Source organism: Hyperoodon ampullatus (assembly GCF_949752795.1).
Source record: "Hyperoodon ampullatus genome assembly, chromosome: 2".
In the NCBI taxonomy this organism is placed as follows: Eukaryota; Metazoa; Chordata; class Mammalia; order Artiodactyla; family Ziphiidae; genus Hyperoodon; species Hyperoodon ampullatus.
This window is the reverse complement of record NC_136915.1, coordinates 19,524,222-19,551,097: the sequence shown is the minus strand read 5'-3', so window position 1 is coordinate 19,551,097 and position 26,876 is coordinate 19,524,222. Positions and strand designations below refer to the sequence as shown.

The 26,876-nt window shown below is 47.6% G+C and overlaps 1 protein-coding gene across 8 annotated transcripts; it reads left to right on the top strand.

Moving 5' to 3' along the window:
• Positions 1-8,834: 8,834 nt before the first annotated feature.
• HMGCL (3-hydroxy-3-methylglutaryl-CoA lyase) lies at positions 8,835-25,597 on the top strand (the record flags this gene model as incomplete). Of its 8 annotated transcripts, none has more annotated exons than XM_079698152.1 (9): positions 8,835-8,894; positions 13,117-13,200; positions 15,029-15,127; positions 15,850-15,945; positions 17,684-17,832; positions 20,387-20,450; positions 21,905-22,093; positions 23,430-23,555; positions 24,875-25,597. In XM_079698152.1, the coding sequence occupies 9 exons, from the start codon at positions 8,835-8,837 to the stop codon at positions 24,974-24,976; spliced, it is 969 nt and encodes a 322-aa protein (XP_079554278.1). In that variant the 3' UTR covers positions 24,977-25,597. The 8 variants fall into 8 exon arrangements, with proteins under 8 accessions (XP_079554278.1, XP_079554279.1, XP_079554283.1 ...); XM_079698153.1 differs by having other exon boundaries at positions 15,029-15,136; positions 20,387-20,441; XM_079698157.1 differs by having other exon boundaries at positions 15,029-15,136; positions 21,905-21,964.
• Positions 25,598-26,876: the final 1,279 nt, after the last annotated feature.

The window sequence follows — 26,876 nt, the reverse complement described above, 5'->3', positions numbered from 1 at the left end:
ATGGTTCAACATACAGAAATCAATCAGTGTAACACACCACATTAACAGGATGAAGAAAAAAAACCACATGAACATCTCAATTGATGATGAACAAGCATTTGACAAAATTTAACACCTTTGCATGACAAAAACACTGAACAAACTAGGAACAGAAGAAAACTACCTACTGAATACAAGCCATATATGAAAAAACTACATCAGACATCATAGATAGGGTGAAAGACTGAAAGCTTTTCTTCCAAGATCAAGAACAGGACAGGAATTCCCACTTTCACCGTATTAAACATAGTACTTAGAGTTTTAGCCAGAGCAACTAGGCAAGAAAAATAAAAGTCATCCAGATTGGAAATGAATTAAAAGTATCTCTGTTTGCAGATGACATGGTCTTATATATAGAAAACCCTAAAGATTCCACACAAAAAAATCTGTTAGTTACAACAGAAATCAAAACAGAATGGTACTTGCATAAAGCAGACATGTAGAGCAATGGAATAAAAGAGAAACCAGAAATAAATTCTCACATATATGGACAGATTATTTTTGACAAGTGTGCCAAGACCACTCAATGGGGAAAGAACAGTCTTTTCAAAAAATTATGCTGGGAAAACTGGATATCCATATGCAAAGAATGAAGTTAGACCCTAACCTGACACCATACAAAAGTTAACTCAAAACAAATCAAATATCTACATGTAAGACCTAAAACAATACAACTCTTCAAAGAAAACATAAGACAAAACCTTCATGATATGGATTTGGCAGTGCTTTATTGGCTATGCCACCAAAGGCACAGACAACAAAAGAAAAAATAGACAAAAAGACTTCATGAAAATTTAAAAATCTTGTGCATTAAAAGACACTCTCAAGAGAGTTTTAAAAAAAAAGCAACCCCCAGAATGACAGATAATATTTGCAAATCATATATCTGATATGGGATTAATATCCAGAATACATAGTGAGCTACTAAAATTCAGTTAACAACAAAAAAAGTAATTCAAAAATGGGCAAAGGACTTGAATAGACATTTTTCCAAAGAAGATATACAAATGGGCAATAAGACATGAAAGATATTCAAAATTACTAAGCACTAGGGCAATGCAACTTAAAACCACAGTGAGATACCACTTCATAATCATTAGGATGGCTATTATCAAAAAACAAAATCCAGAAAATAACAAGTGTTGGCAAAAATATGGAGAAATTGGAACTGTTGTGCGTTACTGGTGGGGATGTAAAATGGTGCAGCTGGTTGCAGAAAACAGTATAGCAGTTTCTGAAAAAATTAAACACAAAACTACCACATGGTCCAGCAATTCCACTTTTTGGATATATACCCAAAAGAACTGAAAACAGAATCTCAAAGAGATTATTTGTAGACCCATGTTCATAGCAGCATTATTCACAATAGCTAAAACATGGAAGTGTATATATATGTAGTTGATCCTTGAACAATATGGGTTTGAACTGTGCAAGTCCATTTATATGCAAATTTTTAAAATAAATACTACAGTACTAACCCAATCAAAAATGGGCAGAAGACCTAAATAGACATTTCTCCAAAGAAGACATACAGATGACCAAAAGGCACATGAAAAGATGCTCATCATTGCTAATTATTAGAGAAATGCAAATCAAAACTACAATGAGGTACCACCTCACACCGGTCGGAATGGCCATCATTAAAGTCTACAAATAACAAATGCTGGAGATGGTGTGGAGAAAAAGGAACCCTCTTACAGCATTGGTGGGAATGTAAACTGGCACAGCCACTATGGAAGACAGTATGGAGGTTCCTCAAAAAACTAAAAATAGAGCTGCCATATGATCCAACAATCCTACTCCTGGGCATATATCTGGAAAAAAACTATAAAAAGATACATGCACCCCATGTTCATAGCAGCACTATTTACAATAGCCAAGACACAGTAACAGCCTGAATGTCCGTCGACAGATGAATGGATAAAGAAGATGTGGTGTGTATAGTTGGGAATTCCCTGGTAGTCCAGTGGTTAGGACTCTGCCCTGTCACTGCCAAGGGCCCGGGTTCGATCCCTGTTCGAGCCAAAAAAAAAAAAAGGTGCGAGATATATATATGTGTGTGTGTGTGTGTGTGTGTGTAGATACATGTATCTATATCTATATCCACAATGGACTACTACTCAGCCATAAAAAAGAATGAAATAATGCCATTTGCGGCAACATGGATGGACCTAGAGATTATCATACTAAGTGAAGTAAGTCAGAGAAAGACAAATACCATATGATATCACTTATATGTAGAATCTAAAATATGACACAAATGAACTTACCTACAAAACAGAGACAGACTCACAGACATATAGAACAGACTTGTGGTTGCCAAGGGTGGGGGGAGCGGGGGAGGGATGGGCTGGGAGTTTGGGATTAGCAGATGCAAACTATTATATAGAGAATGGATAAACAACAAGGTCCTACTGTAGAGCACAGGGAACTATATTCAGTATCCTGTGATAAACCATAATGGAAAAGAGTATGGGGCAGAAGTGTGGCCATTGGGGCCGTTGAGGCAGCGTCAGCTCCGGGCACCGTAGCTCCAGAAGGAAGCAGTGCCGCGTCCCAGGCCGGGGCTCTGCTGCAAGCCTGGCGGGGGGCTGGACAGGAGCCACAGCTTCGTGCACCACATCCGACGGAGCCAGCTCGCCTTGTGCTGCACTGCCCCGCGCACCGCCACTGCCCCCAGCCTGGCTTGGCCATCCGTGACTCCTGCTCAGCTCCCCGCAGGGATGACTATGACAGGAGGGTGAAGCAGGCGGCCGGGGAGAAGGCGAGGAGGCAGCACAGGCCTGTGCCCACTCGGCCTCGAGAGCCTGACCTGCAGGTGTATCTGCCACTGTAATGGGGGCGGGAAGGTGCGTAACTGTTGGCTAGCGCCCACTGGCGCACGACCATTAGCGCGAGACCGTTGTCGTGCAGCAGTTGGAGATTCTGTTCCGCCAACAGTCAGCCTGGCAGTGATCACGGCAGAGAGCACAGTGAGAGGAGGATCGGCCTTCTCCCTCCCGGCCTCAGGCTGGCAGGTGAGCTGGGAGGCCCGGTGGGGCTGGCTGAGGTCTGTGTCCTGCAGAACTCCAGAGCCCTTGCCACACGGCCCACTGGCTGGGCCCAGCCGTTGACCTAATGGTGGCAGCAGTCTCCATGGCTCGCAGTCCATGGAGGCCTCAGCAACCAAAGTATACGGACACTGCCATTAAGGTGACAGCTTCACCAGCTTCGGTCTCTCCGTTCAAGTTTCTGATTGGTATTTGCTAACGTTTGTTTTAGTGGAGGTTTATAGGAACATCGTGACCTGACCTCAAGAACAAAGGATCTGAACCCAGAAGTTGGCAACAGCTAACCACGCCCCTCCCTCACCTTTCCCATAAAAGGGCTTTGCTGAAAGCTTTCAGGGAGTTCAGGGTTTTTAAGGCATGAGCCAGCCGTCTCCTTGCATGGCCCTGCAATAAACCTTTCTCTGTTCCGAACTCTGATGTTTCGATGTTGTTTGGCCTCACTGTGCATCGGGCACACGACTTGCTTTTGGTAACACTAACAATCTACAGCAAACATAATACTTAAAGCCATAATGTTTGGAAAAAAGCTCTTCCAACCAGGAATGAGATGGGGCGCCAAGCATCACTGTTACTATCCAGTGTTGTTTGGGAGGTCCTAGTCAATGCAGTCAAACAAGTAAAAACATCAGGGGCGTAAGAATCAGAAAGGATGAAACCACGCAGTCATTGTTCTTGGATGATGGGATTGTTCACATAGAAAACTTCCAAGAATCTATACAAATAAAGTATTAGAATTAGGGGAATTCCCTGGCGGTCTAGTTGTTAGGACTCGGGGCTTTTGCTGCCCCCTGGTCGGGGAACTGAGATCCAGCAAGCCTCAGGGCATGGTCAAAAAAAAAGTTATTCGAATTAATAAGATAGTTTAGCAGGTTTTTGGATCCATCAATAAAAAACAATTGCATACCTACAGTCCAGAAACTAGAAAATGATGGAAAAAATTCCATTTACTTTAACAAAAGATATAAAATACCTGAAACAAAATTAGCAAAAGTTGTGCAAGAGACTCAACAGCCGAAGTTCCAACTTCTCTAAGTTTCCAACCGCCATTTCCCACCGGAAGGAGATGGCGGGGCAACAAGATGGCTCCAGGCAGCATCTCAGACCTTTTGGACGCTTTGGCACCCCAGTCTCCCTGATTGTATGGAAGGTTCCCAGTAAATCCTGTTGGGTGGATCCTCAAATAGATCCAACTCCTGGCAAAATCATGGCCCCAGGTGTGTCCTCAACTCGTAAATTTTCCAGTAGATACTGAATGTCTGGAATGCTTTGGGGTGTGATTCCAGGATGATTCTAATGAGAAGAGTAGATCCAAATCCTTATAAATTTCATCCCAAAGAATGGTCCCAACTCTGTCTTCAGGACTGCATGCAATGTGTTGAGTAAATCCACGCTGTTGGGCTTGATTCCAGGATAGTTCCATTGGAGACAGGGAGATCCAACTCCTTACAAACTCAAGCCCCAGACTATGTCTCCAACTCTAAGACTTCTAGATTGCATCTTAAAGTCTGGAGTAAATCCACACTGTAGGACAGGATTCCAGATTCCAGAATGGTTACAATGGAGATTAGTAGATCTGACTTCTCACAAAATTGAGATCTGAGGTGTGTTGTTTCTTTCAGTGCAATAGCTCAGTGGAGGGTCACAGGCCAGGATGGTTTGCTGTGCAACCACGTGGATGGACCCCCTTACAAAATGGAGGCTCAAGGTGTGTCCCCAACTCTTAAACTTTCTAGATTATATCAAATATCCTTAGTAAGTCTACTATGGAGGATTTTTCTCAGTGGAGACGAGTAAGTTGAACTCCTTGGGTTTGCCTTCAATTCAAATGTCTCAAATAATTCAGTGCTGGGATTACCAGGCCAGGACTGGATAGTTTGCAGTGAAGAGTGGATTGAACCCCTTACAAAATTGTGGCCCAAAGCATGTCTGGACTTTTCAGCCAGGAACTTTGGGAGGCCACATCCTCCCATCTGCCATCAAAATATTTTTTCACTGTGCTTATCTTAGAAAACTGATAAAAGTGACTCCCATAGTCTGTTAATGGGCTGAGAATTTTCTGAAGGTAGGCAATCCTGCCACAGTGGCCACCAGGGGATGTGTGGTGCAGCTGAGGAGACCTTTTCCAGGCCCAAGACACCGCACTTGGGGGGACTTTCTTGGGCCATAGACCCAGCCGGTCAACCTCAAGCAGGTGGAAAGGTGGGACTGGGCCTCTGAGGCCCAATGGACTCTACCATCAGTCATCTCAGGGACTTTCCCTCAATTTATTTATTAATTATGTTTTTGCCATGTAAAAAACAGCTTTATTGAGATACAAGTCACATTATACAATTCACTCATTTAAAATGTACAATTCATTGGCTTTTAGTATATTCACCATCGTCACAATCCATTTTAGAATATTTTTATCATCCCCAAAAGAAACCCTGTACCTTTTAGCAGTCACTCTCATCTCCCCTCAACACCCTCCCAGCCCTAGCTAACCACGAATCTACTTCCTATCTCTGTGAATTTGCCTGTTCTAGGTACCTTACACAAGTGGAGGCATACAATATGTGGTCTTTTGTGTCTGGCTTCTTTCAGTTAGTATAATTTTTTCAAGGTCGATGCATGTCGTAACACATATCAGTACTTTATTTCTTTTTATGGCTGAATAATATTCCATTGTATGGGCACACCACCACATTTTATTTACTTATTCATCACTTAATGGACATTTGGGTTGCTTACACTTTCCAGCTAATTATAAATAGGCTGCTATGAACATCCGTGTGCAAGTTTTTTGTGGACATATTTTTTTATTTCTCTTGAGTATATAGAGTGGGATTACTGGGTCAAATGGATTTTTTAAGGCTAATATTCCATTGTACATATATATCACATTTTGTTTATCCATTCACAAGCTGATGAACACCTGAAATGTTTACACTTTTGGGATATGAGAAATGCTGCTATGAACATTGATGAATAAGTTATTTCTTTGAGTTCCTCCTTTTCAGCTTTCTTGGGTATATACCTAGGAGTGGAATTGCTGGATCATATGGTAATTTTAAGTTTAGCTTTTTGAGGAATCACCAAACTGTTTTCCACAGCAGCTGCACCATTTATATTCACCATTGATATAGTCATGTATAAAGATTCCAATTTCTCCACATCCTCACCAACACTTATTTTCTGTCTTTTTGACTATAGCCATCCTAGTGGATGTGGGGAGATTCTTTTATTTTCAAACCACTTTTTAAAGTTACAATATTCCAGGAAATCCATTTCAACAAAGTTTTCAGATTTATTGTCCATAAATTTGTATATTAAACAGTGCAGTGTCTTTAATTCTGTCCTCTTGTTTTATTCATGGCTTTTTTGTGTGTGATCAATGTGCTTATACAATGTTGTCAATTTTATTAGTCTCAAAAAGCCAGTTTTCTTTTTTTTTTAATTGGATGATGCCCTCTCAATTGTAACTTTTTTCCCTATATCATTTAATTTTCTACCTTTTATTTTGGCCTTCATTCTACTTACTTGGAGTTTTCCAGTTGTTCTTTTTCTCACATCTTGAATTAAAATAAGATTCCAACTGCAGGTGACCCTAGGCCGACTCTCATACATTTGCTAGTATTACTCTTACAGTAAATATTTACTTAGTGCCGGCCATGTACCTGGTATTGTGGGCACCACAGTGAACAACCAGTTAAAGTCTTTGACCCATTTTGAGTTAACTTTTGTATGTGGCATCAGGTAAGGATCCAACTTCATTCTTTCGCATGTGGATATCCAATTTCCCCAGCACCATTTGTTGAAAAGACTGTTCTTTCCCCATTGAATGGTCTTGACATTCTTATTGAAAATTATTTGATCATATATGCAAGGGCTAATTTCTGGATTTTCTATTCTCTTCCATTGGTCTATATGTCCCCCTTTATGCCAGTACCACACCATTTTAATTAACATAGTAAGTTTTGAAATCAGGAAGTGTGAGTGCTCCAACTTGGTTCTTTTTTTTTTTTTTTTTTGCGGTACGCGGGCTTCTCACTGTTGTGGCCTCTCCTGTTGCGGAGCACAGGCTCCGGACGCGCAAGCTCAGCGGCCATGGCTCACAGGCCCAGCCCCTCTGCGGCATGTGGGATCTTCCCGGACCGGGGCACGAACCCGTGTCCCCTGCATCGGTAGGCGGACTCTCAACCACTGCGCCACCAGGGAAGCCCCAACATGGTTCTTTTTTAAAAGAACATGTTGGCTATTCAAGGTCCTTGAGATTCCTTATGAAATGTAGGATTTTTTTTTTCTATTTCTGCCAAAACCATCACTGGGATTTAAATAGGGATTGCAGTGAAACTGTGGATCACTTTTGGGTAGTATTAACATCCTAACAACATTAAATCTTCCAATTCATGAACATGGATATCTTTTCATTTACTTATGTCTTCTTTAATTTCAGCAATGGTTTGTACTTTTCAGTGTACAAGTCTCAAATGTCATATTTATTTTAAATCTCATGCTAGTATTTTGGGGTCAAGTTCAGCCCTCTAGCTGCAGGCTTGAGGATTCTGTCAGTAGTGCTCTGTTATGATGGAGAAAGTTTTTGGTGCTGTGGAAGCATAATAAAACACTTATCACGTCTTGTTCTCTCCCTAGCTAAAATCTGAGTCCCTTGAAAACAGGAACAGTGCCTTCTCTGCCTCTCCTGAGAATGCCAGTCAGTGCACTTACTAGTTGGATATCCACCCACCCAGCAGCCACAGTGACTACTTACAAAATGCAAATTTGATCGTATCTTCCTGCTTAAAATCCTTCAAAAGCATTGCTATTAGGATAGCTGTTATTAACGTGTTCTCCAAAGCCCTGTAGTACGGTCCCTGTCAATCTCTCCCATCTTAGTAGGAAGACTCCTTCTAACTCCCTGCCGGCTCTCCAGTCATTGTGGCCTTCTTTTCATCTCTCTAAAACAATGTTTTCAAACATTTCTAACTGCAGCCTACAGAAAGAATTTTATTTTATAGTGCAACCTACTTTGTTATGCATTAACAAACAGAAGTTTTGTAAAGCAGTACCGTACTTAGCTTTACTACTTATACAATGCACTCTGATATTTTCTATTCTATTTCTTTGAAAAAGTACCCACTAAATTGATATTATTACCAATGAGGTACAACACACATTTTGAAAAACACTGCTCTGGGCATTCAATTTCTTTGCCTCGGGTCCTCTGCATATGCTATGCTCCGTCGGGAAAGCTTTTCTTGTATCCTCTTTACCTGGATAAATTTTACTCATTCTTCAATTAAAGGATGCTTCTCTCTCCGGAGTCGACTGCCTGCATTTAGGTCCTGAAGATCGTGATGAATGAGTTAATACATGCAAATAACTCAGAACAGTGCGTGGCAAATAGTAATGCTTCATCTTATTAATGCGGAAGGTAATTCTACAACTATTCGTGTGACTGTTAATATCTGTCTTCCCACACCTCCCAGACTACAAACCCATGAAGTCAGAGACTTTGGTTAATTTTTGTTCATCTTTATAGTCCTAGCGCCTCACTTCGTCTGGCACACAAAGGGCGCGCATAAACCACGGCTAGGGAAACACTGCCCAGAAGAAATAAAAACGTAGACAGACTGGGCACGGAGCCAGCGTAGGGCGTCACCACGGCGCTCCAGAGGCCCCGCCCCACAGGCGGGGCCCTGCCCACCTGGCTGTCGGTGGTCACGTGGGGCTCCGCTGGGTTGCCGCCGGAGAAGCTGGGCGAAGATGGCGACAGTGAAGAAGGCGCTCCTGTGGAGACTGCCGGGCTTGGCGTCCCTCCGGGCTGTAAGTGCCCCGGCCCGCCCAAGGGCGGTCCTAAAGGCACCGTGATGGTCAGGGTCGGGGGCTTGGCCCATAGCGGCTGCTCTCTGAGAGGCGAAGCCGGACAGCTCATCAGGCCAGGAGGGTTGGGAGGGCTTTGGGATCTTGGACCCTCTCTGACCCGTCCAAATCCCTTGAGGGGCATGCGGAAACTGAGGCCCAGAGATGGGGAGCGACTCGCCCGGGTCGTGGAGACCTAAAGGGTTGAATACAATGTGTTGGGTAAAGCTCGAGCTGAGACGTCCCAGTGGTTCTGAAGCCACTTTTTCGGTTGAGTGACAGGTCTCTAAACCCCCGTTTTCTTGATCTATGACATGAGAAAACATTACCTCAGGGTTGGTTTGGAGATTAAGGAAAACGTAAGTAAAGCATTTAACATTGTTCTAGCTCTTAGTAAGTGATTGCTCAGTTGTTGCAACTCTAAACTCCTAGAGTTTAGGAGGAGTTTAAACTGGTAAAAATTACACTGTCTTGGCAGTAGGGGCCCCTCTCAGAAAACCACTTCAGTGTCTACTAGACCACCTTCCCCACCGATTGCTCATTGCAAGTAAATCCAGTAAGTCCAACTTGAAAAGTTAAGAAAATTAAAGAGATGGTGGACGTAAATGTGATTTGAAAAAATTCCTGGTGTAATGAAATGCTGGTAGTAGGCCCTCCCTCCATGGGGTAACTTGCACACACTTGATGTCAGAACCAGACGGTTAAATCCAAACTTCCTCACTTCCTACCTGTGTGATTTGGGGTCTTTCTGAGGCTGTTTCCTCCTCTGTGGAATTGGAATAGTGATAGTTCCTGTCATGTAGGGACTAAATGAGGTGCTGATGTCTGGAAGTTAACACTGGGCTTTAGTCAGTTTTAGCTGTTGATATAGGTACCATAGCTCAGGAGGCTGTGGCCCAGGACTTTTGTGGCTAGAGGGCATTATTTCCATGCACAACTTTACAGAGGGAATGAACTGGGTGTTTAACCAAGGCGAGAGAAGACTGGGGGGGACCGAAGGGTGGCAGAGGCAACATGGCTTAGGGGTTAAGAGCATAGGCTCTAGATCCACACTGCTGGGTTCAGATATGAGCTCAGTGACTAGCTAACCATGTGACCTTGGGAAAATTACTTAATCTCCTTGGACTTCAGATTTCTCGCAGTAAAATGGGGATTATAATAGTTCCTACCTAATGAGGTTGTTGAGAGGATAATATGGGTTAATATGTAAAAGGCTCTTCTAAGTGCCTGGCAAATAGTAAATGCTTCAAAAATAGTAAATGCTTGTTTTGTTGTTAGTATATGAAGAGTTGTTTTGGGGAAGGAAGTAGAATTGAGTTTATTCTGTTCTCATAAAAGGAACTTGGAAACAGGTTTTACATTCTTTCAACAACATTCACCGGTTATTTATTGAGCCCATATTAGGTAGCAAGGCCTTAGAAACATAACAATGAATAAAACAAAGTCCCTGCCTCATGGAGCTTACATTCCAGTGCGATCCTTTTAGGGTAATGTACCAGCAGAGGCTGAACATCCCTTTTGGAGGGATATTCAATTTGCAGGGACCTTCCAACCTAGCCTGTTGACTTCCTGAAATTCAGTGGCTCATCACCTTAGTCTCTAGGAAGCTTTGCTGGCTAAAACCAAGGCCAATTCAGGTGAGTTGTTTAAGTTCCAGCTGATTCATAGCTGGGAATGTTTCCTTCCTTAAGGGTTTCAGGAATTTGAGATCCGTGTCAGATTCCCAATACCCCTCTTCCCTTGCCCCATTGCAATATGTTTATCCAGAGCAAATCTGGTAAAATGTAATTAATTTAAACAGTATTAAGTAGTACTAAGAAGAATAGAGGAAAGAGGGGAAAAAAGCCTTGTATTACTCGGTGGTGGTGGGGAGGGGGAGATTTTCTATAGAGGACTTTATATAGGACAGACTTTACACAGAGGAGACTCGGGGCCTTTTTTTAATGTCTTCAACTGCTGAAGGTTTTATCTCCTCTCAGACTCACTCTCCTTGTCATCACCCAGCCTATGATTATAAGAGAACAGAGCCCCGTCCATCCCCACAACCCCACAACGTCCAAGACTGCTTCTCACTACACTCAGTAATTACCCTCCTCTGGGGCAAGTATGCCCTCCATGCATTTATTTGTTGTTTTAATAACTCTTTAATGAGTGCCTCCTTTGTGCCAAGCACAGTGTCAAATGTGAGAGGAAGTGGAGGTTACAACAAAGTCGCTCATAGAGCATACATTCTACTGGAGGAATCACTGAGCAGGCATTATTTGCAGTGCTCTCAAGGAAGTAATTATAGTCCTGAAATGGAAAATAATGAGGGTGAGGGGATTGGCAGCTTTACAGAGGGTGGTCAGAGGGGCCTATCTATGACTGGAAGATGAGAGGGAGCCAGACGTGGGAAGGGCCCGGTGAGGAGCATCCTGGGCAGAGGGAACGGTAAGCCCTGAGGCCCTGCTGTGGGAGAAAGGCTGGTGGGTCTGAAGTATAGTGACCCATCTGAGGGGTGGGTGCAGAACAGTAGGAACCAGTAATGAGTTCTCGGAGATTGGCAGGAGTCAGATGATAAGAATCTTACAGGCCATGGTGAGTGGGGAAGGAATGAGTCAGGTTTCTGGCTTAGGCAACAGGGTGCATGTGATGCTTCTTACTGAGATAGGAAGACTCAAGTCGGACTGGGCTTTAGGAGTAATTAAAGTTCTGTTTGGGGACATCTGTGTTTGAGAGCACAAATAGGTTTGTTTAAAAAAACAATCTAGGGGGCTTCCCTGGTGGCGCAGTGGTTGAGAGTCCGCCTGCCAATGCAGGGGACACGGGTTCGTGCCCCGGTCCGGGAAGATCCCACATGCCACAGAGCGGCTGGGCCCGTGAGCCATGGCTGCTGAGCCTGCACGTCCGGAGCCTGTGCTCCGCAACGGGAGAGGCCACAGCAGTGAGAGGCCCGCGTACCGCAAAAAATAAAAAATAAAAATAAAAAAATAACAACCTAGGGGGCTTCCCTGGTGGTGCAGTGGTTAAGACTCCGTGCTCCCAATGCAGGGGGCCCGGGTTGGATCCTTGGTCAGGGAACTAGATCCCACATGCAGGCCGCAACTAAGGAGCCCACATGCCGTACCTATGGAGCCGGTGAGCCACAACTAAGACCCAGTGCAGCCAACTAAATAAATATTTTTAAAAAATAATTTTAAAAAACCTAAATGCTCAACTGTCAGGCGGTTGGAAGTGGGTCTGGACTAAAGGAGAGTTGGAAATGACCTTGTACTGGGAGCATGAAACACTAACTCCAGAGGTCCCCAACCCTCGGGCCATGGACCAGCATCAGTCTGTGGCCTGTTAAGAGCCAGACTGCACAGCAGGAGGCGAGCGGTGGGCAAGTGAGCCGAAGCTTCATCTGCCGCTCCGAATCCCTCCCATTACCGCCTGAGCTCTGCCTCCTGTCAGATCAGCGGCGGCATTAGATTCTCATAGGAGCGCGAACCCTACTGTGAACTGCGCATGCGAGGGATCTAGGTTGCTCGCTCCTTGTGAGAATCTAAAGCCTGACGATCTGAGGTGGAGCTGAGGCGGTGATGCTAGCGCTGGGGAGCAGCTGCAAATACAGATTATCATTAGCAGAGAGGTTTGACTGCACAGAGACCATAATAAATCAGTTACTTGCAGACTCATATCAAAACCCTATCAGTGAGTGGCAAGTGACAAACTGCATCTTATGGAGTAGACTGGACTTAAGCAACACATTTCAGGTGTCACTGTCTCCCATCGTCCCCAGATGGGACCATCGAGTTGCAGGAAAACAAGCTCAGGGATCCCACTGATTCTGCATTATGATGAGTTGCATAATTATTTCAGTATATATTACAATGTAATAATAATAGAAATAAAGTGCACAATAAATGTAATGTGCTTGAATCGTCCCAAAACCACCACCCCCCCACAGTCCGTGGAAAAATGGTCTTCCACGAAACCAGTCCCTGGTGCCAACAAGGTTGGGGACTGCTGTCTTACTCTATTCCTGTTTCTAAGTGAATTTTTTTTGTTGTTCTTGATTCTAAAACAGCAAATGTGAATTAAAGGGTGAGAAATATTGCTTCTTGTCTCAGTATTAGTGAAGATGGATACATTCTTTCAGATTTGCCCCCCTGGAGAATTGTGACAGTTTCCTCCTGTTACTTTTGTTTCCTCTTTTAAACCCAAGGTTAGCACCTCATCTGTGGGTACTTTCCCAAAGCGAGTGAAAATTGTGGAAGTTGGTCCCCGAGACGGACTACAAAATGAAAAGGTAAGGATGGAAATCAACCAAAAAAGTTTTTGCAGGCTTTGAGAGTTCCATGTGGTGGGTGCAGAACTATACCCAACTTAGGGCCGGGTCAGGGAGGCCAGGCAGGCACCTGTGACAGTTCATCCACAAGTGTTATGACCCCGGGTCCACCTTAAGGCCCTGTGTGTGTGTGGGGGGGGCGGGGGGGTAGATGGTAAGTGCTGCAGGAGTGCAGAGGGAAGGTGAGGGCGTGCCTTTGATCCATCAATTGCACATAAGGGGATTTGTCCAAAGGAAGTCATGAAAGTCACATGCAAAGATTTAGCCTTGCGGATGGTCCTTAAAACCCTGTTGTAACAGCAGAACAGTTGGAAACAACCTAAATGTTCAGTAGGAGGAAAGATAACTCAAATACATTAATGACTTCATAAAATGGAATATTGTGAAGCCGTTAATAATATAGGAGTATATTAAGATGTAATCAGATTATAAGATAGTGTCTCTCTCTATATATATATTTAATCTTATACTTTTGTGTAAGAAACAAAAAAGTTTATATATGTGTGGGAGCATCTGCCTAGAAAAGGATCATAGAACAGTGCTGTCCAATAGAACTTCCTGTGAAGACAGAAGTGTTCTAGGCTTGAGCTGTCCCATACAGTAGCCACTAGACACTTGTGGCTGTTGAGCACTTGAAATGTGACTAGTGTAGCTGGGGAATTGAATTTTTTAATGTAATTTTAATTAATTAAAATTTAAATAACCACGTATGGCTCATGTCTAATTTACTGGACTGCACAGATCTAGAAAGTTACCTATCAGGATATTAAGAGTGTTATCTCTGGGAGGTTTTAAGGCTGGTTTTCTTTTGTTTTTGGCATGTTTTTCTGAAATAATCATGTATTAATTATTTTTTCAATAAGAAAACCTCTTAAAAAATTTTTTTAAAGCATGATCAGCCTACCTTTAATAGTGAGTGTTGGTTGGAAACAATAAGCTGTAAGCTCTCTGAGGACAGGATCATGTCTGTTCTGCTCACCACTGTATCTGTAGCTCCTAGCACAATCCTTGGAACATAGAAGGCTCTCAAAAATTACTTGTGGAATAGATTAAATTAAAGCAGTGGGAGAGAAATTGGGGGTGGAAGGGCCTGGCGAGAAGGACTTGGAGTTTTTAGGATTTTTGACCTAATCCTGTAAGTACTAGGGAGCCATGGAAGGCTTTTGAGCAGGAGAGTGAGATAATGGAGACTGTGTTTTAGAAGGATTCCTGTGTGGGATGAATTAGTAGAGTGACTGTGACCATGCCGTAACATACATGGGATAATGATGGTAGATTTGGAGATAGGAGCCCACAGAGTCTGGTGAGCAGCTAGACATGGTGAGGGACAGAGAAGCAGTAGGCTGATCATGTGAGGATGAGATCCTGTGCCAGCTGAGAGACAGAAGGGGGAGGGTGTGACCCTTTGGAGGCCACATCTCATAGGACCCAGAAGGTTAGTCATCTCTGCCCTTTCAGGCCATGGCGATTTGTTTATGATGGGGTCATAAAGTAACAAAAATTTAGTTTAAAAGCCTGTATGACAGGAAAATATTGTTTCCATGTCAGTATTAACTCATTTTCAAGTGAGAAACTGCTTCCACTGCGAAATGCTATCTGTAGAACTCGAAGACAAGCCTTGTTCTGCACCTGTTGGCCAGGATTACATGTGAATTCATGTTAGTGTTTGAAAGTAGAGATAGTGAAGTGCTTGCTGTCGTAAAAGCTTTGAACTAACAGGCTGCATTCTGAGACCATTTTATTACTGACCTTGCCAACCTGTCTTTTCTGGTTTTTCTCTGCATCACAGAATATTTTACCTACTCCAATGAAAATCAAACTGATAGACATGCTCTCCGAAGCAGGACTCCCTGTTATAGAAGCCACCAGTTTTGTGTCTCCCAAATGGGTTCCCCAGGTGAGCCCCAGCCCTCAGGTGTGTCTCAGATGAGAGGGATGTATAGTTTTGCGCTTGCCCTGGAAGTCAGTAGAAGTCAGGAACGTAGGTTTCCAGGTCTCTGGCTTTGAGAGCTGTCTCTGCTTCATAGTAGCATGTGCAGCAAAAGAGCATATGCCCCAGGAGGCAGGTGGCTTGGATTCAGTCTTGGCTCTGCCCTGACTTGCATGGTGAGCTTGGTGAGGCCTTCCCCTCTCCAGCTTCAAGATGACCTCTCAGGTCTCTTCTGGCTCTAAGAAGTCTAGAATCTCTAGGCCTGTCTAGAGGTGTGGCTTCTGCGTTTGTGAAGGGGAAAGACTGGCGACTCCTGCTTCACAGAGATAGTCAAGTGGGAAGAAAGATCCTGTTCCAACTGAGTTAGATGGCACTGAGCACAGTGCCGGGCTCGGAGCACATTCTCAGCAAATGGCTACAAGTACCATTGCTGCTGTTGCTCCTTATATAGAGTTGACAGTATTAGCCATATGGAGAAACTGGGGATCACACCCATGCCAAGGACCCTTCTCGCTCATCAGCAGTCAAATAGTAAGAGCATTGGGGGGACTCAGCTCTGCAAAAGGGCTCATTCTGCAAGGGTCCTGGAGAACAGAGATTTTGTGCTAAAACGGTTTTCTCTACCTGAACTCTCTGCCTGCCCTTGGTGGTGACTTGGCAGTGTCTCCTTTGGCTCTCAGATGGCTGACCACGCTGAAGTCATGAAGGGCATCCAGAAATTTCCCGGCATCAGCTACCCAGTGCTGACCCCGAATTTCAAAGGCTTCCAGGCAGCGGTAAGAGACTTGTTTTTGGTGGGGGCCCCTGAAATGAGATTGATGGCCATTGGCCTCTGTCTTGTCCCTGGGCTCAGTCCCTGTCCCAGGATGTCTGTCTGAATGACTTGTCTCCAGCGGTGATGGGCACCGTCAGACAGACCTGGGGGCAGTCCTGGCCCTGCCACTCCCAGCTCTCTGATCTTGACAAGCTGCTAAACCTCTTTGAGCCTCAGGTTCTGCCTATAAAATAAGGTTAATGATGGTACCTAACATTGTGAGGATTTCAGAAGATAGGATGCACATGAGTTGCTTAGTAAGAGCCTGGTAGAAGATAAGTGCTTAATAAACGTTAGCTCTTGTTGTTGCCCATCTCCTCTTTAAAGAAATGTGATCGAGCTCTCCATGAGAGTTAAAGGTAGTTGCTAGTATCTGTCAACTTATAATTTTACATGAGAACGTCATTGGAGATGTTGATTCTGAATTTAGGCAAAAAGCTTCTTTTAAGAGTGACTTCCAGGGCTTCCCTGCTGGCGCAGTGGTTGAGAGTCCGCCTGCCGATGCAGGGGACACGGGTTCGTGCCCCGGTCCGGGAAGATCCCACATGACGCAGAGCGGCTGGGCCCGTGAGCCATGGCCGCTGAGCCTGCGCGTCCGGAGTCTGTGCTCCGCAACGGGAGAAGCCACAACGGTGAGAGGCCCGCGTACCGGAAAAAAAATAAAATAAAATAAAGAGTGATTTCCAGGGTGGTGACGGCACCACAGTGTTGGTCCTTAGGGAAGGCCAAGGCTTCTTTTTTATTGAGATATAGTTCACTGTATTAATTTCCTAGGGCTGCCATTATAAAATATGAAAAAACTAGGTTGCTTAAAACAATAGAAATGTACTCTCTCACAGTTCTGGAGGCTAGAAGTCCTAAATCAAGGTGTCAGTAGGGTTGGTTCCTTCTTTTTTTTTTTTTTTAATTTATTTATGTATTTATTTTTGGTTGCGTTGGGTCTTCGTTGCTGTGCGTGGGCTTTCTCTAGTTGCAGCGAGCAGGGGCTACTCTCCGTTGCGGTGTGCGGGCTTCTCATTATGGTGGCTTCTCTTGTTGCAGACCATGGGCTCTAGGCACACGGGCTCAGTAGTTGTGGTGTACGGGCTCAGTAGTTGTGGCTCACGGGCTCTAGGTGTGTGGGCTCAGTAGTTGTGGCTCACGGGCTCTGAAGTGCAGGCTCAGTAGTTGTGGCTCACGGGCTTAGTTGCTCCGCGGCATGTGGGATCTTCCTGGACCAGGGCTCGAACCCGTGTTGTCCCCTGCATTGGCAGGCGGATTCTTAACCACTGTGCCACCAGGGAAGCCCAGGTTGGTTCCTCTGAGGTCTCTGAGAGAGAATCTTGCCATGCCTCTCTCCTAGTTTCTGGTGATGATTGGCAATCCTCAGTGTTCCTCCACTTTTAGGTGCGTCACTCCAGTATCTGCTTCCACCTTCGCTGGCCTTTCCTCTGTGTCTGTCTTCACATGGGCGCAATCGTATAAGGGAAGAGGGACTAATATGACTTCATCTTAACTAATTACATCTACAATGACCCTAAACAAGGTCACGTTCTGAGGTACTGGGGGTCAGCCTTTCAACATGTCTTTGGGAAGGACACAAATCAACTTACAATATTCATATATCATAAAATTCACCATTAGACAAAGGTTTTTGCCACTCTGTGTGGGTGTTCCTGGAAGAGAAAAATGCTGAAAGCAATTCACCTGGCTGTTGGCAGGTTGCTGCCGGAGCCAAGGAAGTGGCTGTCTTTGGAGCTGCCTCCGAGCTTTTCAGCAAGAAGAACATCAACTGCTCCATAGATGAGAGCGTGCAGCGGTTTGACGAGATCTTGAAGGCAGCTCGGGCAGCCAGTATCCCTGTGCGGGGGTGAGTCTGACCACGTTGGTGCTGCCTCTCTTTATTTCCTCAGTACCATTCTGGAATAGGGCCAGGCTCTAACTCCAGCGACCATCCTTCACAGACTCCTTATCCTGGGTGCAGGCAGCCCAAGCTCCACACCCAGACATCTTTTCCCAAGTAAATTTGGTCAGAAGAAATCCTGGCAAGTGCTTTCTCCAAACCTGATTTTTGGGTCGGTTCACCAGAGGAATCTAGCAGGACAGACACTAAACAGGGTTTGTGGAGATCAGTTTAATCCTGGCTCCACCACCAACTCTTCACACGTCCCTGAGGAATCCCCTCGGCCTCTAAGATGTCTCCGACATCACGTCTTTAATAGCAGTAGTGCCAGGCGGTGTCCGTGTATTAGCTAATTGTAGCCTCACAATCGCCCAGCAAGGAGGCCTCTGTCCCCACTTCCAGATGACAAAACTGAGGCTCAGGAAGACTGAAGAGTCTGCTGTAAGGTCACACAACGAACTGCAGCCAGAATGCTGTTTCAGAGGTACACATCTGATCACATCACTCCCCGGTTAAAAACCTGTCAGTGACTCATCAACTCCAGACTTTTCAACATGGTTTACAAGCCCCTGCGTTTTTCAGCCCCTGTCACTCTCTGCAGCCTCGTTGCTCACGTCCCTCTTCTGGCCCTGCTTCCTCAGTACACTGCATTCCGGCCAACTGGAATTTCTTTCCATTTGTCACATGGCCCAGTTCTCTCCTGCCTCTGGGCCTTTGCACGTGCTTTCTGTAGACTCAGGACACTCTTCCTTCTACATCCTACTTGTCAGGGCTAACTCCTGCTCATCTTCAGGTCCTCTCGTGGATGCCAGTTTCTCCACGAAGCTTTCTCTTCCCTTAGGTGGAGTTGGTGTCCCTCCTCTGGGCTCCCAGAGTCCCCTGAACATCCTCTAACAAAGCACTTACCTGCTTGTTAAATTCTCCTCTGCCTCCCATCCCCCACTGGACTCTGCTCTCCATGAGGGCAGAGCCCACCTCAGTCCCTGCTGTACTCCCTCTCTCAGCTCTGGGCCTAGCACATAGTAGGTGCTCAGGAACCGACGGGCGGATAGATGGATGGGGAAGCAAGGGCATGTCAGGTCTTCCTGACTCCCAAGCCTGTGCTCTTTCCTCAGTATTTCTTTAGCTTTTCTGTGCTCAGCATTGATTGGAGAGTAAGAAGAAGGACTAAGATGGAAAAATACACTGAGATGTTTGAGTCTGAAATTTATTTATCCAGCAGACATTTATTATGCCTCATAATATGCAGAGTACTTTGTAAGACTCTAAAAGGTTTGTTTTTTTTTTGTTTTTTTTGTTTTTTTTTGCGGTACGTGGGCCTCTCACTGCTGTGGCCTCTCCCGTTGCGGAGCACAGGCTCCGGACGCGCAGGCTCAGCGGCCATGGCTCACGGGCCCAGCCGCTCCGCGGCATGTGGGATCTTCCTGGACTGGGGCACGAACCCGTGTCCCCTGCATCGGCAGGTGGACCCTCAACCACTGCGCCACCAGGGAAGCCCTCTAAAAGGTTTTCATGGAGCCTCAGCCTGCATGGGGTGGGTGGACATAGAAGCTGGCTACACCCAAGATCCAGACTCTTCACCGTAACTCGCAAGACCGCATGATCAGGCCGGTGGCCTCCTCTCCAACCTCATGTTTTACTTCTTTGCCCGTTGCTGCCCATACCTCAGCTGTTTTGTCCTTTGTTCTTTGTCTTGAACTCACCTAGTCTTCGGTCTCAGGGACTCTATGCTGGTTCTTCTCCCTGCCTGGAACACGGCTCTCCCCCGATCTCAGCTCCAGCTTCGCGTCCTCACAGAGGTCTTCCTGGGCCATCCTACTGTTGTTGGCCTCCTCTGGTTGCTCCTGTCACACTTCCCTTGTCTTTCCTTCATAGCACATCACTTTTTAAGATTATGTCCTTCCCTTATTAGATCACTTTTTTGTCGGCTGTCTCCCTAACTTGAAACCTTAAGCTCCGTGGCGGTGGGGATCTTTTCAGTCTTGCTCACTGCGCTTCCCCAGTGCCTGGCACACTGTGGGCAGCTCGGTATGTATCAGTTGAATAAATGAGTGTTTGAACCCTCTGGCCACTCAACCGGAGCAGCCGATCCCTTGGCCCTCGGCTGGCCCAGTTTTTTCGTTCCCGCTTTCGTTTCATCCGTCCTTGGTCCTCTCCCGAGCGTGGCCCCACTCTGTGCGGCTCAGCTGGCTGCCCATATTGCCCTCTTTAGCTTCTCCTCCTCCTTGGTTGGTCTCTGGCTGCCTCTCTGTGTGTCGCCTGCTTCCTGAACTACAGGCCTGTTAGTTTCTTCCCTTCCCTGCTGTGGCACCACACTGCCCACTCCTGGCACTGAGCAGCACTGCCTTCGTCCGGCTCACCAGCATTGAATTAGCCTTTCACTCAGGCCCTTGGCCTCCTGCCCGGCTTCAGGTTTGGGTGCAGGCTAACCAGGGATGTGTGTCAAGCAGCCACCCTGCCCCAGCTCTGCTGGCCAAAGAGCCCGGGGGCATTGACACCAGTCCTCCCTGTTTTCCCACAGGTACGTCTCCTGTGTGCTTGGATGCCCCTATGAAGGGAAGATCTCCCCGGCTAAAGTAGCTGAGGTGCGTGGAGGTGGGTGGGGATTTCGTGGGGGTTGGCTCCCGTGCCTGCCCCGGAGTGCGTAGGTTGCTCTCGCCACACTTTCATGGTGGATCACGGATTTCATTTGTTTGCCCAGCTCCTTCATTAAGCCCCTCTGAGAGCACAGCCCTGCGCTCACCCCTGGAGGCCCACCTCCTAGCCTGGCATGGAGTCTCTGAAGCCCCTGCCCTCTACCCCAGGGTGAAAGCCCCTGACTCGGTTTCCAATCTGGTCAGTGGACAGGTGATGTGAGGTGAGAATCCTCCGCAGAGGGGTTCTTTGTAGTGGTTGGAGAGGCCATTGACATCCTCTGAGAAGAACACAGGGCGGGAAATGAACTTGAACAACCCAAGAACTTATGTCATTTTGTCCTCAAAACCACCCAGCAAATTTGGTGTTATTGTTATTCCATTTTACAGTTGAGGAAGCAGACTAACTTGCCATGCAGGTTGCAAATGGTGAAACCAGGTCTCAACCCCCATCTGCTTACCTCTAAAGCCCTCTTGCTCTTCCCGCACACCAGGTAGCACCCGGAAATGGGCATTGGTAACAGTAGCAACTGCTTATTGAGAGTGGCTGCTGTCATCCAGGATCTCAGCCTCCTGTTGCCACCTGCCCTCCCTGTATCCCTGCAAAGGCTCGTCATTGTTTTTCAGAAGCAGAAACTGAAGCTCAGGAAAGTTAGGTCTGTTGCCAGGGTCCCATAGCTAGCGAGCGGCAGAACCGGGATTTTACTTCAGCATCACGTCACTCCCAAGCCTGCCACTTTTGCTGCACCCTCTGCCGCCCACTGGCTGCCATGGCTCCTTGTCATTCTGCCCGCGTGGGCAGTCGCGGAGGGGGCTCACCGATTTCTTTATCCATCAGACCACGGTTGGGTATCACCACGTCCCTGACCCCACCTCCGCCTTCCTCCCCCTTCTCCAGCACAGCAGTGTGGAGCAGCATCTCCTCAGGTGGGGCATATACTGCTCTGGTTTTGCAGTGATTTTGGGGGTTGACAATGCGCTTCTAAAAATTTTAATAGTTATGTACTTCTCTTAAAAGTATATAACTAGCACCTCAGACCCATGATTTCACACATCTTCCTACCAAGGATAGAGCTACGCGAAAGGAATCAATTCTACTGATTCTGGTCCCTGGGTCTGACACAGTGTGTGAAGGTGGTAAGTGAAGGACTGGATGGAGTTTGGGACACGCGCGGGAGGAAGGCACAGGGGTTGGGGCCCAGGGCCCGCACCCAGTGGCCACTCTGCTCCGTACGTCCCAGTCTCCTGACGAGTAGGAGGAGGATCATCATTCCCACTCATAACGTTGTAAGGAGTCTGTGGTCTGATAGGAATTTAGTGTCTCACACGTGGAGGTGTTCTGCGTAGGCTAAGGACCCCTGGCTTGAGGAATCTGGGGTCTTCCAAGTGCCTGCTTGTTTCCCCAGGTCTCCAAGAAGATGTACTCAGTGGGCTGCTATGAGATCTCTCTGGGGGACACCATTGGCGTGGGCACCCCTGGGACCATGAAGGATATGCTGTCTGCTGTCATGCATGAGGTGCCAGTGGCTGCCCTGGCTGTCCACTGCCATGACACCTATGGCCAGGCCCTGGCCAACACCTTGATGGCCCTGCAGGTAATCAGGGCATGTCCCAGAATAGAGGCACATGTCCATTCTCCCAAAGGGTATGGTGGCAGGACAGCTATGTTTCATTTATTCTTTCAGCAAGCGTTCATTGTGCTGAAGGCCCACACCTGTGTGCCAGGCCGCGGGCTGGCCATGGCGGACACAAACATGTGACCCTGCCCTGAAAGTGCCTGCATCTGTCTGTTAAGAGAGACAGTCGAGAATCAGGTGATAATCCTAATGCATTGTGACAGATGCCACGCAGGGAGGAAGCATGGGGCTCGGCAAGGCCCCAGTCCCAGCTGGGGAGGTCAGGGAGGACTCGCCAGGGGAGGCCTGAAGGACACGAAGAAGTTAAGCAGTTGAAAAAGGGAAGCGGAAAGGTGACCAGGCAGCACTGCATTGTAAGACTAAGGTGGGGTCAGGGAGGACTCAGGTGCCCCGGCCCCGCCCTAGCACACAGGGCTGTGAGTGCGCGTGCGCGTGCCTGTGTGTAGTGAGAGCGGGCAGGAAGGAGGGAGGGAGGCAGAGGTCACTCAGAGGGAGAACCTTTAATGCTGTTCCCCAAAGATTGGACTAAGGCCTCAGATTGGGTTTCTTTTGAGGCTTGCTTCTTGCGGGCTGGCCTGGAATGAGGGTCCCATGGCCCAGCAGCCCCTTAGACAGAAATTTCCTAGCGTCTGACCACAGGCTGCCTTGCTGTAGTGATAGTCTAAGTCTAGCCGGTTGTCTTTAGGTTAGCTGGAGCAATCCTGGGCCACCTTATTTTTTCCCCTTTTTAGTTCTCAACGTTACCTCCTTGAGACTCATGTCTTTAAGCCAGATGATTCTATTACCTTCTGGGTCTCTTTTCTCAGAGTTGAGGTTTAAGGAGAGAGGAGAAAGTGAAACAGTCATCTTAGGAAAGTGGGAGACACTGACCTAGGGAAATGGGATAGGCCCCCGTGGGGTTAGAGGCTTGACGTGGGGTGAGGGAGCGGGGCTGGGTGAGTGGACACAGTAAGCAACAGGGGTCTGAAACCTCAACAGAGGGAGAGGGTTAGTTTAGGTCAGTGATCGGGAAGGCCTCTCTGAGGAGGTGGCTTTTAGGCTGAGAAGGAGAAGGTGAGGAGTCGACCGTGAAAGGAAGGAGGGTAGATATTCCTGGCAGAGGAAACAGTGTAGCATAAAAGGCTCACACTGTTTTAGGAACTAAAAAGAGGAACAGTTTCTTTCAGTGGGATTTTCACGTTGACAGAATCATAAGCCAAAGAATTTCAGGCAGCAGATGGTAGGTTTACAAGAAGCGGCTTTGTAGGCTCTGGTCCCCACAGTGACAGCCATGTTTCACCATCCTTGTTTGCAGATGGGAGTGAGTGTCGTGGACTCTTCTGTGGCGGGACTTGGAGGCTGTCCCTATGCACACGGAGCATCGGGAAACTTGGCCACCGAGGACCTGGTCTACATGCTGGCCGGCTTGGGCGTTCACACGGTAATGCCACCTGCCTCCGGGTGGCGACAGCCCTGAACTGACCAGAGCTCTGCCTGAAGCCGGAGGACAGAAGCTGCTGGGTTTGTTCAGGGTTTTTGTGGTGGTGCTGGTGCAGTTAAGAGAAGGGTGCCAAGGGACTAGGGCCGTTCTGTCATATGTTTTGGGATAACAGAGCGTGGCAGATGGAGGCCACGAGGAGGCAGGCCCTCGGTGTGAGTCTGACGGCTCAGTCTGAGGGGGCACCGGGGTGTAGGGAAAGAGCCCTGAAAGGGTAAAGCCAGGACCTGAAGCGAGTCAGTTTCCTCTGGACCTTTATTTTGTTCTCTGAAAAATGAGGGCAGTAGAATTAGTCCCCCAGGGCTCTGCTGGAGTCAGTAAGGGCCCTCAGTGTGGGTTGGAAGCAGTGTAGCATCTGTGCTTTTGGATTAGACAGAACTGGGTTTAAAACCTAGTCCTGTCACTCACAGGCTGTGTGACCTGACAGATTACTTCACAGCTCTGGGCCTAGGAAATGGGAATAATAAGAGCACCTATCTCACAGAGTCATTATGAGGATAGGAAAATGTGGAATGCTTGGCCCAGAGCTAAGCAGATAGTACGCATCAATAAATAGGAGCTATTGTTATCAAGAGGTTTTCAGTGTGGCCCTTTTAGTTGGTGTTTTTTTTTTTAATTTTTCTTTTTTTTTTTTAATTTTCACTTATTTATTTTTGGCTGCGTTCGGTTACGTGCAGGGTTTCTCTAGTTGTGGAGAGCGGAGGCTACTCTTCGTTGCAGTGCGTGGGCTTCTCATTGCGGTGGCTTCTCTTGTAGCGGAGCACGGGCTCTAGAGTGCAGGCTCAGTAGCTGTGGCTCACAGGCTTAGTTACTCCATGGCATGTGGGATCTTCCCAGGCCAGGGATCGAACCTGTGTCCCCTGCATTGGCAGGCAGATTTTTATCCACTGTGCCACCAGGGAAGCCCTTAGTTCGTCTTTTTACTCCTGTTTCTCTCTGCCTCACGGTCCTTGCTTCAGTATTCAGTGTTTGACCACTGTGGGCCAGGCCTGTGCTAGACTCTGGAGTTGGAGAACCACACAAGACTACTGAGCCCCCTTCCCTGGTGGCAGCACTACAAACCATTTCACACATTGAGGGCAGTCAGAGGGGAACCCCACGTGCCACGAGGACACCACCTCACAGGCAACTGGTATCCTGTCGTCAGAGGAACAAGGGCCTGGTTGTCTTCACCCTTACACGGTTTTCTGTCCAGTCTGATGTTTCCCTGGGTGTTGAGGGCATGTCGTGACTTACTGCATCCTCTAACTTGTTTCTCAAAGGGTGTGAACCTCCAGAAGCTCCTGGAAGCTGGGGCCTTTATCTGTCAAGCCCTGAACAGAAGAACCAGCTCCAAAGTGGCTCAGGCTACCTGTAAACTGTGAGCCCCTTGCCCCCCAAAGCCCTGGGGACTGTGTGGGACTAGGGACATGTGTGGATGACTCACAGATGGGCATGTGGAAATGGGAATGAAATCAACAGGAGTAGGCACCTCACTGCCAGCTCTGCACCTAGGTCTCTCCTGGCGGAAAGGAGGTGGACTGGAGTTGCCTGGCCTCAGGCCCTCCCTGCCTGACCTGAGTATGAGTGAGAGGCTTGGGCAGCTGGAGGTCTCCCTTCACCATGGACCCAAAGGCCCAGGAGTTGGATGCCTAAGGGCACTTGGGAACCCAGTTCTCTGACTTGGGTTGATCCTCAAGTCTCACCTCTGGGTGAATCCTGCCAGTTGGCCACTCTACACAGCTTGATGCTGCCATATCCTTGGGGCCATCGCTCGCTGACTTTGTAGGGCAAAGGGGCAGGGAGGAGTTTTTCCCTCAGCTGGCAGAGGGCATTTGGTGAAGGGGTGAGGGCTGAGCTGTGGTGGCCACCTGCCAACTCCAGCACCTCTGGAAAATCTCCACTTTGAACATGATTGTTGAAAACAGCTTATGTAATTAAAGGTTTAATGACATGACCATTCCAGTGTTCTGTTGTGCAGATATGTGTACATAGGGGAGAGGCAATAAAGCATCTTTTCAACATTTCCTCTAAGAGGAAAGCATAGACTTCAGTTTATTCATCTCTGAAGTTTCTCCCTCTTTCCCCTCTTGAGAATTGGGGGTGTCGGTGGTAATGACAGCGCCGACCAGAGCATCCTGGGGAGGTTGTTTCTGAGGCTCGTGGCTCAGTGACCTGGGCTTTTGCACAAGGTCCTCTGGGCCTGGGCAGGTGCAGCTCTGGGTGCACTCAGCTCTCGGGACCTTAGCCTCTCCTGCCTGTCAGCAGCGTCCTTGCTGGACTCGGGCAGGCCCAGGGCACTCAGGCTGTGGGACACACGTGTGCATTTCTTCCTTTGCTCGGGTTTCATCATTCAGTATGTCATGCCTTTATACACATCATTCCTTAGCCCTCCCTTTATTTTAAACAAAAACAGAACACCATTTTCTAACGTACTATTATGGTAGGCAGGGTGCAAACCGTTCCAGGCTGACCGCAATTGGCGCTGTAATTCCTGTTTTAATTTCAGGGCTCCCTTAGCGGTATTAAAAAAAAAATCCATCTAATCTATCCATCTTATTTATCTAATCTAATCTATCTACGCCGGGTCTCTCTAATCTAATCTATCTATTGCCGGGTCTTCGTTGCTGCGTTCGAGAGCCTTAGGTGCGGCTTATGGACTTCTTAGTTGCAGCATGCATGCGGGATCTAGTTCCCCGACCAGGGATCGAACCGCGGGCCCCCTGCATTGGGAGCGCGGAGTCTTACTCACAGGACCGACAGGGAAGTTCCCTTTGGCGGGTTTTTAAACTAGACTTTCCGGAACGGCAGCCTCTGGGCGACCCCTACCCGTTCCCGTGCTTCGGCGCCGTCCCTCTCGCCTCTGTTCCAGGCAGCCATCTGCTTCATGCCAGGGTTACTAAAAAGAAAGAGTTTGGCAGCTACGAAAACAGTGGAAAACCTGCGGGCGAGCGTGGAGCCGCGGTCTTCGGCCCCGCGCTTGGCTGTGGCTCCCGCCGCGGGACGGCTGCCGGGCGCCCCTGAGAAGCCCCATCTCCCGGGGCGCGGCGCCTGTTTCCCGTGGTCGGGACAAGCGCTGGCGCCTGGGCTCGCGGGCGCGGTTCCGGGTTCTGCTGTGCCTTCCTCCGCCCACCGCCCAGGCACGGGTCGGTAACGCCCTCTGCGGGACGTGCCGCGCAGGCGTCCTGAAGACGCAGCTTCCTTGGTCCTCCCGGCGCCCCGTACTGCGGTCTCCCCGCTGACACGTCTCTTGGGGGCGTGGAGGAGGCGGGGCCTGGGCGGGCC